General features: G+C 44.8%; 1 protein-coding gene across 2 annotated transcripts in view; it reads right to left on the bottom strand.

The window, feature by feature from the left end:
- The window catches only part of dgkd (diacylglycerol kinase delta), a 43,799-nt gene extending 32,040 nt beyond the window's left edge, over nt 1-11,759 (bottom strand). The window contains exons 1-3 of one of the 2 annotated variants that reach the window (XM_030397941.1): nt 11,572-11,759; nt 6,022-6,132; nt 5,731-5,811 (exon numbers count right to left, since the gene is read on the bottom strand). In XM_030397941.1, the coding sequence (XP_030253801.1) occupies nt 5,731-5,811; nt 6,022-6,132; nt 11,572-11,709 (330 nt within the window). In that variant the 5' untranslated portion in view covers nt 11,710-11,759. Of the gene's footprint in view, nt 1-5,730; nt 5,812-5,980; nt 6,133-10,968; nt 10,987-11,571 lie in introns of those variants that run through there. The other variant, XM_030397952.1, reaches the window with a different exon arrangement.
- Between the last annotated feature and the right edge of the window lie 3,272 nt (nt 11,760-15,031).

Raw genomic sequence — 15,031 nt, 5'->3', positions numbered from 1 at the left:
TTTCAGTCACTCAACTTAAACGGTGACTTGTAGAAATTATAAAAATAGCAGTAATGACAATAATAATCGATTTCAAGATAACTTTGGGTGTAGTGCTTTCACTGTGTGCAACTTCAATTCACCATTCACCCCCCGTGATATTAAACAGACAGAAATCATGCAGCAGCACTGAAAATCCCGCAGCAGGATGCATATAGAGAAACACTGACACATCAGATCACCTTCAGAAACGACTGCAGGCTCTGTGGTGGAGCTCTGCTTTGAATGAAGTTCCGCCATGACAAATGAATGGACAACTTGTGGAGTGACATGAAGACATGAATCAGAGGCACAAACAATGTTGACAGCAGTGGCCGTTTATTATGTTTACCAATACCCGACCTGTGCGTTGCACACTCCCATCCAGGTGATATTCATTGTCTTTTTACAGATGTGGCAATAAGCCTCTCGGCTGTCACCAACTACTGGCCTAAGCCAGTCTTTGAATCTAGAGTCCTCTAACCAGAGGTCAGACAAATTTCATTTCCCCATGACTTCGTCAATAGTAGCAAACTTTTGGCAGCAAGCCAGCCGTGTGCTATCCAGTTAGAGCATAGACCATCCATCCATCCATCCATCCATTGTCAACCGCTTATCCAAAATCGGGTCGCGGGGGCAGCAGCTTCAGTAGCGAGCCCCAGACATCCCTTTCCCCGGCCACGTCGGCTAACTCTGACTGGGGAATCCCCAGGCGCTCCCAGGCCAGAGAAGAGATATAATCCCTCCACCTGGTCCTGGGTCTACCCCTAGGTCTCCTCCCAGTTGGACGTGCCAGGAACACCTCCCTAGGAAGGCGCCCTGGTGGCATCCTCATCAGATGCCCGAACCACCTCAACTGGCTCTTTTCCACGCAGAGGAGCAGCGGCTCTACTCCGAGTCCCTCCCGGATGGCTGAGCTTCTTACCCTATCTATAAGGGAGACCCCAGCCACCCTGCGAAGAAAACACATTTCGGCCGCTTGTACCCGCGATCTCATTCTTTCGTCATGACCCATCGCTCATGACCATAGGTGAGGGTAGGGACGAAGATTGACCGGTAGATCGAGAGCTTTGACTTTCGGCTCAACTCCCTTTTCGTCACAACCATGCGGTGAAGCGCATGCAACACCGCACCCGCTGCTCCGACTCTCCTGTCAATCTCCCGCCCCATCATCCTCTCACTCGTGAACAAAACCCAGAGGTACTTGAACTCCTTCACTTGGGGCAAGGACACATTCCCCACCTGGAGTAGGCAATCCACCGGTTTCCTACTGAGAACCATGGCCTCAGATTTAGAGGTGCTGATCCTCATCCCTGCCGCTTCACACTCAGCTGCGAACTGATCCAGTGAGCGTTGTAGATCTACAGCCGATGATGCCATCAAGACCACATCATCTGCAAAAAGCAGTGATGCGATCTTAAGGTCACCGACCTGTAGCCCCTCCATACCACGACTGCGCCTCGAAATCCTGTCCATGTAAATCACAAACAGGATTGGGGACAAGGCACAGCCCTGGCGGAGGCCAACACCCACTTGGAACAAGTCCGACTTACTTCCGAGTAGACGCACACAGCTCTCGCTTTGAGAATATAGGGATTGGATGGCCCTGAGAAGGGACCCCCTCACCCCATACTCCCGCAGCACCTCCCACAGAACACATCCCGGGGGACCCGGTCGTATGCCTTCTCCAGATCCAAAAAACACATGTGGACTGGGAGATTGTACTCCCAGGCCCCCTCCAAGACCCCTGCCAGAGTAAAGAGCTGGTCCGTTGTTCCATGACCAGGACGGAATCCGCATTGTTCCTCTTCAATCTGAGGTTCGACAATCGGCCGGACCCTCCTTTCCAGCACCTTGGAGTAGACTTTCCCAGGCAGGCTGAGTAGTGTGATACCTCTGTAATTGGCACACACCCTCTGGTCCCCTTTCTTAAAGAGTGGGACCACCACACCTGTTTGCCACTCCTTTGGCACCGACCCCGACCCCCACGCAATGTTGAAGAGGCGTGTCAACCAAGACAGCCCCTCAACACCCAGAGCCTTCAGCATTTCTGGTGGTATCTCATCGATCCCTGGGGCTTTGCCACTGTGGAGTTGTTTGACTACCACAGTGACTTCACCCAGGGAAATCGGCGATGATACCCCATCATCCTCCAGCTCTGTCTCCATTACAGAGGGTGGCTGAGTGGGATTCAGGAGGTCATCAAAGTACTCCTTCCACTGCCCTATGACCTCCTCAGTCGAAGTCAACAAGGTCCCATCCTTGCTGAACACAGCTTGGATGGTTCCCCATTTCCCCCTCCTGAGGTGGCGGACAGTTTTCCAGAAGCGCTTTGGCGCCGCCCGAAAGTCCTTCTCCATGGCCTCGCTGAACTCCTCCCACACCCGCTGCTTTGCCTCTGCCACAGCTGTGGCTGCTGCCCTTCGGGCCCGTCGGTACCCCAAAACTGCCTCAGGAGTCCCCCGGGACAACATGTCCCTGAAGGCCTCCTTCTTCAGTCAGACGGCTTCCCTGACCACCGGTGTCCACCACGGTGTCCGAGGGTTGCCGCCCCTTGAGGCACCTAAGACCCTATGGCCACAGGACACAGCTGCAGATTCAACAATGGAAGCTTTGAACATCGTCCATTCAGGTTCGATATCCCCAGCCTCCACAGGGATGCTAGAGAAGCTCCTTCGGAGGTGGGAGTTGAAGGCTTCTCGGACAGGAGCCTCCCCCAGACGTTCCCAGCTTACCCTCACTACACGTTTGGGCTTACCAGGTCTGTCCAGGGATTTCCCCTGCCACCGAAACCAACTCACCACCAGGTGGTGATCGGTTGACAGCTCTGCCCCTCTCTTTACCCGAGTGTCCAAAACACACGGTCGGAGGTCAGATGATACGATCACAAAATCGACCATTGACCTTCGACCTAGGGTGCTCTGGTACCACGTACACTTATGAGCATCCTTGTGTTCGAACATGGTGTTCATTATAGACAGACCGTGACTAGCACAGAAGTCTAATAATAGAACACCACTCGGGTTCAGATCGGGGAGGCCGTTCCTCCCAATCACGCCCCTCCAGGTACCTCCGTCATTGCCGACGTGCGCGTTGAAGTCCCCCAGTAAGACCACGGAGTCCCCCACTGGGGCCCCTTGCAGGGCCCCAGCCAGGACCTCCAAGAAGGCCGCATACTCCAAACTGCTGTTCGGTGCATACGCACAGACAACAGTCAGGGTTTTCCCCCCAGCCCTTAGGCGTAGGGAGGCGACCCTCTCGTCCACCGGGGTAAACTCCAACACGGCGGCGCTCAGCCAGGGACTTGTGAGTATCCCCACATCCGCCCGGTGCCTCACACCTTTGGCAACTCCGGAGAAGAATAGCGTCCAGCCCCTTTCCAGGAGTTTGGATCCAGAGCCGATGCTGTGCGTGGAGGCAAGCCCCACCAGATCCAACCGGTAGCGCTCAACCTCCCGCACCAGCTCCGGCTCCTTCCCCCCAAGAGAGGTGACATACCACGTCCCCAGAGTCAGCCTCTGCCGCCCAGTTCTGGGCTGCCGAGGCCCGCCACCACCACCGTCACCCATGTGGCAGCGCACCCGACCCCAGCGGTTTCTCCTGCGGATGGTGGGTCCACGGGATGGGGAAGGGAGAAGTACCATGTTGCTCTTTCGGGCTGTGCCCGGCCGGGCCCCGTGGCAGACCCGGCCACCAGGCGCTCGCTCTCGGGCCCTCCGCTCGGGCCTGGCTCCAGACGTGGGCCCCGGGCTTCCTCCGGGCAGGGTCTCTCGCCTCACACCTCTATTTTCCATGGGGTATTTTGAACCATACTTAGTCTGGCCCCTCACCTGAGACCAATTTGCCTTGGGAGACCCTACCGGGAGCACATGGCTCCTGACAACCTAGCTCCCAGGTTCATTGGGACACGCAAACCTCTCCACCGCGATAAGGTGATGGTTCCCGGAGATAGACTGAGGCGCTAATAGTTTTACCACGTTGCACACTGTCTGACATCACATCATCGATACCTCTCAGGTCCTACTCACACATATGATTCATATAAATAAATTCACGCGATTTTTAGGAGATAAGCCTGCACTACAAATGAAAAGAAATTAATAGTTGGTTAGTGGTTCAAAAACGTAATACCTTGTCAGATGACGTTTATTACTTTTTTTATACTTTAAGGGCCTTATTTTTTGCTTATTTCATTTACTACCTTTTAACACCTTTTACAACCCTGCGGTCACCCTGTATATCCTTTCATATGGCTCTTTCTTATTCTGTATATGCAACATTAGTTTTCAACCAATTAAACAAAGTCTGTAACTTGTCTTTGACTAAAAATGTCTTTGGCTCTTATCAATTCCACTTAGTGCAGCTTGTAGTAAAGCTGTAACACTTAAATGAAGAACATCACAATTTCACTTCAAAGTGGTGTAATAGCTTATTGTAACTTTGACATTCACAGTCACAAAATCAAAAATCAAATTCCACTTAGTGCAGCAATATAGTAATACAAACATATGTGAACTAAAATCTCAATTCCTCTTAAAAGTGTAAAAGTTGTATCTGACATGTAATGCGGAGATGGTGTACCAAGATGGCATACCGTGGATTCAAAAACTCGGAGATGAGCTGGTTATCCAGAGCGATGAATTTGGTGACCTTCTCTGTAATATTCTGGCCATGTCGCTGTCTTGAGGATATTTCTCTTTCCTTTTGAAAGTATCCGCGGGTGTTTGTTGCTTTGGTGCCTTTGCCTATACTGAGTGAACTCGTATTCCTCTGAGTTTTTTGTTTTTTATGTGCCGTACCAAATTTGTAGTATTAACTGCAGCTCTTTTGTTACCCCCTCACAACACGGTTGTATTGCAAATGTTACATGTTGACATTGGACTGCTTTCGCTTTCTAATTTAAAACATTTCTACACTGTGATTGTGCTCCGTTTAGGACAGCTGACGTAAAAATCTTCGAGGTTGGGTCTACGTTCAAAACTACCGATCCTGATCAGTGAAACAATGCCCATATCGACCCCGATCCCGATCCCTCAGATCGGCTCAGGACATCTTTAATTGTTATTAATAGTGACATGTTAATCCATAGTGAAGGGATCAATATGGTATAATTCTGGCATTGAAAACATCAAGTGACCTATAAATGAATACCATCCCGAATTTTCTGTCTTTCTTTTCATCATTTAATATGAGCAGATGAACCTGAAGTCTGTTTTTAACCCTCACTTCATGACTCAATAACCTCTCAGTATTCTTTATGCGTGCAGCTGACAAACTACGTTTGATTGTGAAAGGATTTCATTGTTGTGAGGCAGAGTTCACACAGTGTGTCTCGTACAGTTTGTGCTCCACAGGAAGTCCAGGAAATCTGAATGTTCCCAGATGTCTGTTTTAAAAATACTGGGTGTGTTTTTTGTATCACTCACTGATGATCTCTGACACAGAGGACAGCTGAGCTGAGGACAAGAAAATTAACAACCAACATCAGCAGCAAGTAAACCTGCCTATGTTCATGGGTACAGATCTTCTGAGTCCAGATCACCATGCTTTTCAGAACAGATATTTAGTTTATAAAACAGCTGCTGACTGTGGTTTAGATAAAACTGACAGGACGTAGACCCTCTGTTGTGTTCCATGACCAGGACGACTGAGCACCTTCATAAACTAACCGTCTGAGAGACGAGTCAGCAGCAGATTAAAGCTTTTACTCACTGTGAAGCTGTTGTTGACGTTCTTGGTGCTCGACTCAGCCACGCTGGCGTCAGTCAGGTCCACTTCATCAAAGATGATCGACTGTGCGCACACACACACACACACACACAGAGTAGGTCTGAGATCAATTTCATCAAAGAACAAAAGTTTAAAATTTAACACTAACTCATCTCTGTTAATGTTTGTGGTCCAAACCTCCCGACCACACCCACATAATGATGTCACCATGTAGCTCCCAGGTGTGTTGTACCTGACACCATGAGCTGCAGAAGCAGTGATGTCATGAGTCACCTTGGCAGTCTGAGCGTAGTACAAAGTCCTCCCTCTCAGTTTGAAGTATCGTCTCTTCCAACGCTGGAACGAGTTTGTCTGTTTCAGCAGGTTCCCCTCCTTCAACACTGTCTGTAACACACACACACACACACACAGAGTTCAGGGATCTTATCTTTGGTTCAGTTCTGTGGAGGCTCTACAGAGAACAAAGAGTCAAGTCAGTGACAATTATCAGATCTTTTCTTGGAAACAGTCGACTGATCATCTTGTGATCCAGATAAACATCATCAGTACACAGAGACAAATTTATATTGATCAGCTGCTGACTCATCTGACCACTACATGACTCTACTGATCTACACATATGATTATATGTGTTGAGGGGTGATTGAGTAAATCTGATTTACAGTATCTGACAGTTTGACATTGAATGACATCACTACTAATAACAAGATCAATCAACAGAACAATCAGCCAATACTGTGATGATTGATGGTTTTCTTCATGTTTCTGTCATGTCAAGACGTGAGCAATCATCATCATGATTAACAACACTGTCGACCATTATGTGTTGTGCTTGTCAGGTTTACATCAGATTTCAGTTTCCAACTCATTATTATAAACTGAAGTTAAAGGACTGAGACTACAGACAACCTCTGCAGTCTCATTTAGACACTTGTTAGCAAGCGCTAACTGTTTTTTTCACACGGAAGAGCTTTATAATTAAACTGTGGGACATATTTAATGATGGATTAAATATCTCACACATTTAACTGAAAACACATTCAACAGACTCACTGACTTTGAGACGAGGGAACAGGAAGTGCTAACATGCTAACATGCTAACTGATTTCCTGGTTTTAGAAGGGCAGATTACACCACTCTATCAAACATTTACATTTGCTTGAGTACAATAGTGAATAATCACCAGCTTTAATCATGTTTATCTTGAAAACTATGTGAAAATGGTTCATCACTGAAGGCTGGATGTTGACAGACAAACTTGTTGTCTCAAGTCGCCAATGCTGACTCAAGTGACATCACCTGAGGCAGTGTATCAGGCGTCACACAGCTGTGTTTAAAATATCTGCAGCAGAACACCTGGAAACACCTGCTGAGTCCATGAGACTTTAATAACTGCTCTGACACTGTGTGAGGGGGTTAGGCCCGTCATACTTAAACCTGACTTCAGTCTGAGTCGCAGCAACATAAAAACTCAATAAATCAATAAAACTGAGAATAAAACAACAAAACAACGCTGTGAAGAGATTCATCATGTCGTAAAATGTATCAAAAAGAAATCAGAATCATAATAGATAGCATCAGTGTTCCTGCCAGCAGTCAGTCTGAACAAACACCAACAAAGCTTCACATTTGGACTGCAGAAGAAGAGACGGCAGCATTTTATTCTACAGTCATCAACAGACGTCACACACACACACTGAGCATGTAGAAAACTACTAGAACCATATAACCCTCTTTAAATAACGTTAAACTTAAGCAAAGGGCTTTAAACAGTCTTCAGTATGATGACCCCTTCATGTCAGTCACTTTTCATTTAACAACGCTTCAGACCAGAGACTTTGGTATTTCCGAACTTTAAAACAGCACTTGAAGGCAGCACACAGTTAGTAAATTACAGTTAAGTTGAATAAAACTCCATCTTAAGGGTTAGATAATTAAGCTTCTCACATCCTAATGTAGTCCAATACAGCTTGCCTTGTGAGGGTTACAGAGGAATCAGCCAGATTACTTCTGAAATGAACGTGTAAATGAGTTAATTATGAACTAACAGTTAAACCCGTCAGCCTGTGTGAACACTGAAGACCGTTATGTCATTAGACAGACCGACACTTCACGGCTTTGTACAGCGGGTTTGCTGCACGCTCGTCCCCCGACCTGCAGCCTCTCTCTCACGGGTGGGCTGCTCTAGGAAAAGGCGGGGCTGTCCACCGGGCCTGAGACCCTTCAGCTTAGCAGCAGTTAGCCGGGCTCAGAGCCTTCAGAGCGTCTGAGGCTGTGAAGCTAATGTTGATGTTAGCCAGAACAAATACAGCTTTCTTAGGATCACAATTGCAGCTAAGGATTACTGTCATTATCTATAAATCTGCTTATTGTTTACATGATTAATTGATCATTATGGGTCAAAGTGACGACTTCAGATTTCTTCTTTTGTCCAAAAACTCAAAGACTCTTGATTTACTGTCAGAGAAGACAAAGAAAAGCAGCAGGTCCTCACATTAAACCAGCTGGAAGCCGACTATGTTTGACCTACTCTAGAGCTGAAACGATTACTCGAGTGACTCGAATAATTCGATTACAAAAAATGGTCGAAGCAACATCTCTGCCTTGAGGCTTCATTTACTTCCTGTCACCCGTGTTATGCCTGCTTAGCTCAGGGATCATTTTTCCACACGGACTGTTATTGCGGACACACACCACTATGTTCAGAATTGAGTTGGCGCGATGGCAGAGAGCCAAGAAACTGTCTGTAAAAGTCCAAGAATGTCTAAAGTTTGGGATCATTTCGCACTTAAAACGTAAGATAACAAAGTGCACACACACACAAACACACACCCTTACTCCCGGTGTGAGGTTACCACCACACCATATAGGCCTACTCTAGACATTATTAATACGTTATATGGTAGTAATGGTTAATGCTGCAGATGCACAAATCTATATTAAGATGTTAACTTTGAAGTGAGTATAGGGCTAGTTTACATCATGACATTTGTTATGCATATTAATACATTTTATTTATTTTGTCAGCACATGACAGCAGCGAGTTGGAATAAATACCTTTATGTTTTTTCAGGAATAAACGCCAATGGCTTGGCCTATTTAACAGGCTTTTCATTTTCATTATGCATTATTTGGTATTGTTTAATAATACAAAATATTTTTTTATCAAATTACTTGATTAATTGATGGGATAATCGGTAGAACACTTGATTCTAAATAGTTTTTTGAATTTTTTTTTTGGCCTTTTGGCTTTATTGATAGGAAAGCTGAAGACTTTGACAGGAAACAGGATTAGAGAGAGGAGAAGTGACATGCAGCAAAGGGACCTGGGCCGGGAGTCGAACCCGGGTCCGCTGCAACGAGGACAAAGCCTCTGCGCATGGGATGCTGCTCTACCCACTGAGCTAAACAGCACCCCAGCGATTCTAAAAATATTTGATAGCTGCAGCCCTAACTGTTTCTACTTGATAAATGACTGAAACAATTAATGGTTATCAGTTTTCTTTCGATTGACTGATTGATTTAACGACTTATCATTGCAACATGATTATTGTCAAAAACATGTAGATGTTATCAGTAAATATCAATTCTGTTAAATGTTACAATCATTGATTGGTCTCACTAATGTAATGTATTTATAAATCTTTCCATCAACTCTTTGACATAATGAGTCATCATGTTTTCATCACTACATTTAACTGAATTAAATCAAGTCTTTCTGAAAGAAATTTTTCCCGACATGACTCCACACAGCTGTTATAGATCATCACCTTCAAGACATTTTCCCTCATGTATTAGCACGTGTTTGATTAGTATGCTTTCTCTTGCTTACACAAACTAAACTAAGTTGAACTGCAGCCTTTAAGCGCCTCGTTGCTCCCTCATGCCTCCATGTTCATGTTTTTGTCTCACACCGTGAAATTTCCCAAAACAGCAGCTTTAAATAGAAACTCTGGGGCCTGGAGCCAAACTCACTTCCTGTGACTCAACCGTCCAATTCAGGCTGAGCTGCTGCTGCCTTCAGGGACCATCGCACACATCACTGCTGCTGAAGACTTTAATAACTGCACTGACACTGTGTGAGGGGGTTGGGCCCGTCATACTTAAACCTGACTTCAGTCTGAGTCGCAGCAACATAAAAACTCAATAAATCAATAAAACTGAGAATAAAACAACAAAACAACGCTGTGAAGAGATTCATCATGTCGTAATATGTATCAAAAAAAAAAAAAAGAAATCAGAATCATAATAGATAGCATCAGTGTTCCTGCCAGCAGTCAGTCTGAACAAACACCAACAAAGCTTCACATTTGGACTGCAGAAGAAGAGACGGCAGCATTTTATTCTACAGTCATCAACAGACGTCACACACACACACTGAGCATGTAGAAAACTACTAGAACCATATAACCCTCTTTAAATAACGTTAAACTTAAGCAAAGGGCTTTAAACAGTCTTCAGTATGATGACCCCTTCATGTCAGTCACTTTTCATTTAACAACGCTTCAGACCAGAGACTTTGGTATTTCCGAACTTTAAAACAGCACTTGAAGGCAGCACACAGTTAGTAAATTACAGTAAAGTTGAATAAAACTCCATCTTAAGAGTTAGATAATTAAGCTTCTCACATCCTAATGTAGTCGAATACAGCTTGCTTTGTGAGGGTTACAGAGGAATCAGCCAGATTACTTCTGAAATGAACGTGTAAATGAGTTAATTATGAACTAACAGTTAAACCCGTCAGCCTGTGTGAACACTGAAGACCGTTATGTCATTAGACAGACCGACACTTCACAGCTTTGTACAGCGGGTTTGCTGCACGCTCGTCCCCCGACCTGCAGCCTCTCTCTCACGGGTGGGCTGCTCTAGGAAAAGGCGGGGCTGTCCACCGGGCCTGAGACCCTTCAGCTTAGCAGCAGTTAGCCGGGCTAGCCTCGCCTTTAACTGCCGGTTTCTGTCCGTTTAACGGTTGAAAGATAATTTACACCGTGTAAAATTCACAAGTTTAACTTTGTCTGGGTACATTTTCACCCAGAATCTCAATTTTAGACCCCGGGTTAACCCTGGTTCCAATTAAATTAAGTTGCCTAGCAGCTAAACATTAAGTTACGGCTAAAGACATTTAAAACACAACTTGTAATGCTGTATTTGTACGTTTTACCCTGGACAACAAGAAAATACCGAGTTTTATATAAATCACTTTCACGCATTGTTATTTACCAGGAGTGTAAGTGAAGCAGCTGTGGCCGTTACTCAAAATGTACCGTTTGCTATCGAAGGCAGGAATACTGGATCCAAACTCCACTTAAAATCCGTCAGGTTTCAAGACACATTACTCATTAGATAATATGCGTGAGATACAAACAGAGTTTAAAGTCGTTTCACGCTCAATCACATCCAGTCTTCAAATCGGCAAAATCTGAATCTACCAACTAGAGGTGATTTCAATTAAATGTCCTTTTTTTCAATGGTTATCTCTGCTCGATGGAGCCGACAACAGGGAGTAAGGGGCGGAGGGAGATATGGGGAAAAGTTTCAAACCGGTTATAAAAGATGACGTATTATAAACACACGAGATGTCTGGTGTGAATGGTGTATGCCGTATAACACAACAGGCCCTTAATATTCAGATAAAGTCTTAAACTGATATTGGACATTGTGTTAAATCTGTCTAATAAGGAAACTAATATTAAAATGTGACATTTCCGTATGGAGTTCGGTGTACCGCTGTCTCCCTCGGTGGCCCTTCCCCGCTGAATGAAAACAGACACTGACCACAGATCATGTCCGCTCTCATACTCCGGCCTGTTAGAGACTCTTTACCTTGCTGCGAATCTGGCCGGATGTGGACACTTTTCGGATGAGTTTCTGCGGGGTTCCGGGTTCCTGCTCCGGCTCGCTGTCCGACGACTCGTCCGGGCACCGGGCAGCGGCAGACTCCGGTACCCCTGCCTCCGCCATCCTGCCATTAGACCCCCGGGGAGGACCAGGGGAGCGAGCGCCCCACAGCGGCAGAGAGCGGACATCACACAGGAGGAGATAAGAGAGGCGCTTCCTGACCTCTGCTGGTCAAAGTGTGGTACTATAGCACCTCAGTGACCGTTAACACCAGTAACACAAAGTGCAAGAGATTCAGCACTGAATATTTAACTTGATGGATTGTGTTTTGTTTCGTTTTAGAGTATGACTACAGCTTTTCAACATTAGATATGGAAACTGTTTAAAGGGACACGTGATTTGTGTCAGCAGATAAAAAAAAATGTTTGGTTCAGTGGAGTCGATTTCTTCTGTCAGAAAAAGAAAACATGCTTAGGAACTTAGAAATCATGACAGTAAAAAAATTATGATTCTGATAGTTTGATCAGAGTCTCAGAGGAAAGCAGGAAGCTGGCTGAGGTCACATTAACATGAACCTCCTGAGAGACAGTAAAGACAGTGTGCGTGTGTCTGTTCAGTAACAGGGTCAGCTGAGGGGTGTAGGCTGGTTTTCAGTTTCACCTTCATGTTGGACACAAACAGGGAGGCAGTGAAAGTAAGACACACACACACACACACACACACACACCTGATTCTGACATCAACCTTCAAATTTGTGCCATTGCTCAAACTTCTCTTTAAGGGATCAATACTTTGATAAAAGGATCTCTGTTGTGGGGAAATAGACACAAACAGTGTGACTGTCATCATGAGTCTGGTGGGTTACGGCCACTGCAGCGTTCAAGTACAAATACAGTCAATGGCTGTGTCCCGATTCAGGGGCTGCATTCTTCAAAGGCACACTTGAAGGCTGATTACGTCACAACGCAGGGCGAAGTCTCCTCCAATGCAGCCCACAAATGCGGCCTTGTTATCCCTCTTTTTGGAGGATCCACCGCTACGATCCTTGGCGGCTCCCATATCCCAAGATTTGCCTGGGCGGCAGAAATCGTGACATAAGGGCGGAAACATCTGGTGATGCAACCAGGAAATACTCCGAAGTAACCTTATGTTTGTCCTTGCAATAAAAGTATAAAAGTCTGTAAACTTGTTGGTTTTGATTGTGCAAATCTTTTTCTCTTACTATGATTGTGTACTCAATGTGTAGTCGGTGTGCCAAGGACTTTACTTTCCCCTGTCCCTTCTGTAATTTAACTTTTTTTGTTCATTGATAGTTTGATGACAGACGCTGTGATCAACCCAGCACAAGAGTCACATTTAACTTTTAGCATGGAAAGACTTAGGAGAGATCTAATTTGAGATTTTAGCACTCAGAGTTCACAGATATTTAACATGTGACTGATGACGCATCAACTAAACAATTACAACAACTGAACAAGTCAATAATCACAGAGACATTGTGCTTTTCATCTGTCGCATGTGGAACAACATCAATCATCTCCCACTTTTCATTAACTGAGACTTTGTGTCATTCACATGTTGAGCAGGAACCAGCTGGAACTGAAAACCCACTGAGCAGGAAGTAACTCTTCAGGATTTCAAGTAGTGTTGGGTTAAGCAATGAAACCAGGCAGTGAGTTTGGCAGCTGAACATGGCACTCATGACGTGTCTGTCTCACCTGGCTCAGGACCACAGAAGACCACAGCTGACCTACATGAATCCTCCCATCCTGATTCCCAGGACCCTGTCTCAATAAACCCTAACCCTCCACCTATAGATGGTTTGTTGTGAGCTGGATCAGGTGACAGCCTTCAATCAGCTCCATACAGGGAGAGATCAGGGTTACACCGGAGCATTATCAAGACGGCCTCTGAAGTGCCAACCAGGTCACTGACACATGAAAGAGGCTCAGTGGGAACAAAACAGCTGATACGCTTAAAGAACAGACATTTTGTTAAAGTGGAACATTCATGAACTTGTCACCCATCGAGGAGATGACACAGACTGAGCCTACATGTGAAAATCATGACAATCATTATGGACAAAATAACGACACGAATGGACTTCATGATGTCCATGAAGAGACAGAACACTCCAACACTGAGTCCCTCCTGACTCTGTGGGACAAAGACAGACTGCATTTATTCACCTGATGTTTAACAGAAAACGTAAATGTGTCGTCAGTTTATGACCCAGAACTACAGAACATAGTGTCAACACGTCCTTGTGAAGCTCTGCGATCCGTCCCGCAGCTTTGTCTCTATACTCTGAATCCACAGCGTCACATTTATCTGCCTCGATATTTTTCTTAATTACATTCATCATCAGTTTGAGTTTTTGTGTTTATCACGCTACAGTCTTTGTGTCTCATTTAGAGGAAAGTCACTGTCAACCAATCATCATCACATCAGGACCAACATCTGTCTTCTCATCACTTTAATCCTGATGTCACTGAATGATCCGACCCAACATACCATCAGAGAAGAAAACGGCTGTTTCTGTTCACTTATCAATGTTATTTGAGTTATGTATTTATTGTGGTTATTTAAGCAGTGGTGGACAGTAACGGAGTAAATTTACTTGAGTACTGTACTTAAGTACATATCCAGAGGATTTGTACTTTACTTGAGTATTAGATTTCTTTGGTACTTATTACTCTTACTTGAATACATTTCCAAGACAAATATTTTTACTTTTACTCGAATTAATTTCTAAGAAGGCTGAAAAGTACTGGTTACTTTCAGGTCTGCTCTTCTTTTTTCTTTCTAAAACACTATTGGACACAAGCTGTGTTTGTCAAAGAAGGAAAACTATCACAGTGCACGCTCTCCACTGGGATCTACGTAAAAGTGGAAATACGACATCCCTCCCCATAAGGATACCACCAAAGTAGCCACGCTCACGACTGCGTTTGTCAACACAAAACCGCGACAATGGCTGCATCATGTAGTTTTCTGTAAAGCAGTGATTCTCAGCCAGTGGTCTGGGGACAACATTGGTCTCTGAGGGGGTTCCAGTTCCCAACTTAGCTAAATGATAGAGAGTTAGTTGGACGGTGCAGGTTCATTTGGTTACAGTTTTAATGATTGTTAATAAACATCTGCAACATCTGCTGTCCTCCTGTGATCCCATTCATTGTATCTGTTTTTCTAGGTGTTTCTGCAGGCTTTATGTAACATTGTGGTTCTAAAAGCAAGCACATCAGTGCAGGTGGTTTCAAAGAGTTAATTCTCAGAAACAAGAGTTAAAAGGTCCTTAAATTCATTTAGAAAAAATTATAGTAATTCATTGATGTGAAAAATAAGAAATTTACTCTTACTCTTACTTTTACTTAAAGTAAATTTAAAAGCATGTACTTTTGGGTACTTAAGTACCTTTGAAAAGCAAGTACTTTTTTACTCTTAC

The sequence above is a fragment of the Sparus aurata genome, chromosome 2, assembly GCF_900880675.1.
Source record: "Sparus aurata chromosome 2, fSpaAur1.1, whole genome shotgun sequence".
NCBI classification, from domain to species: Eukaryota; Metazoa; Chordata; class Actinopteri; order Spariformes; family Sparidae; genus Sparus; species Sparus aurata.
Note: the sequence above shows the minus strand (reverse complement) of the source record. Positions and strands in the feature narration are given on the sequence as shown.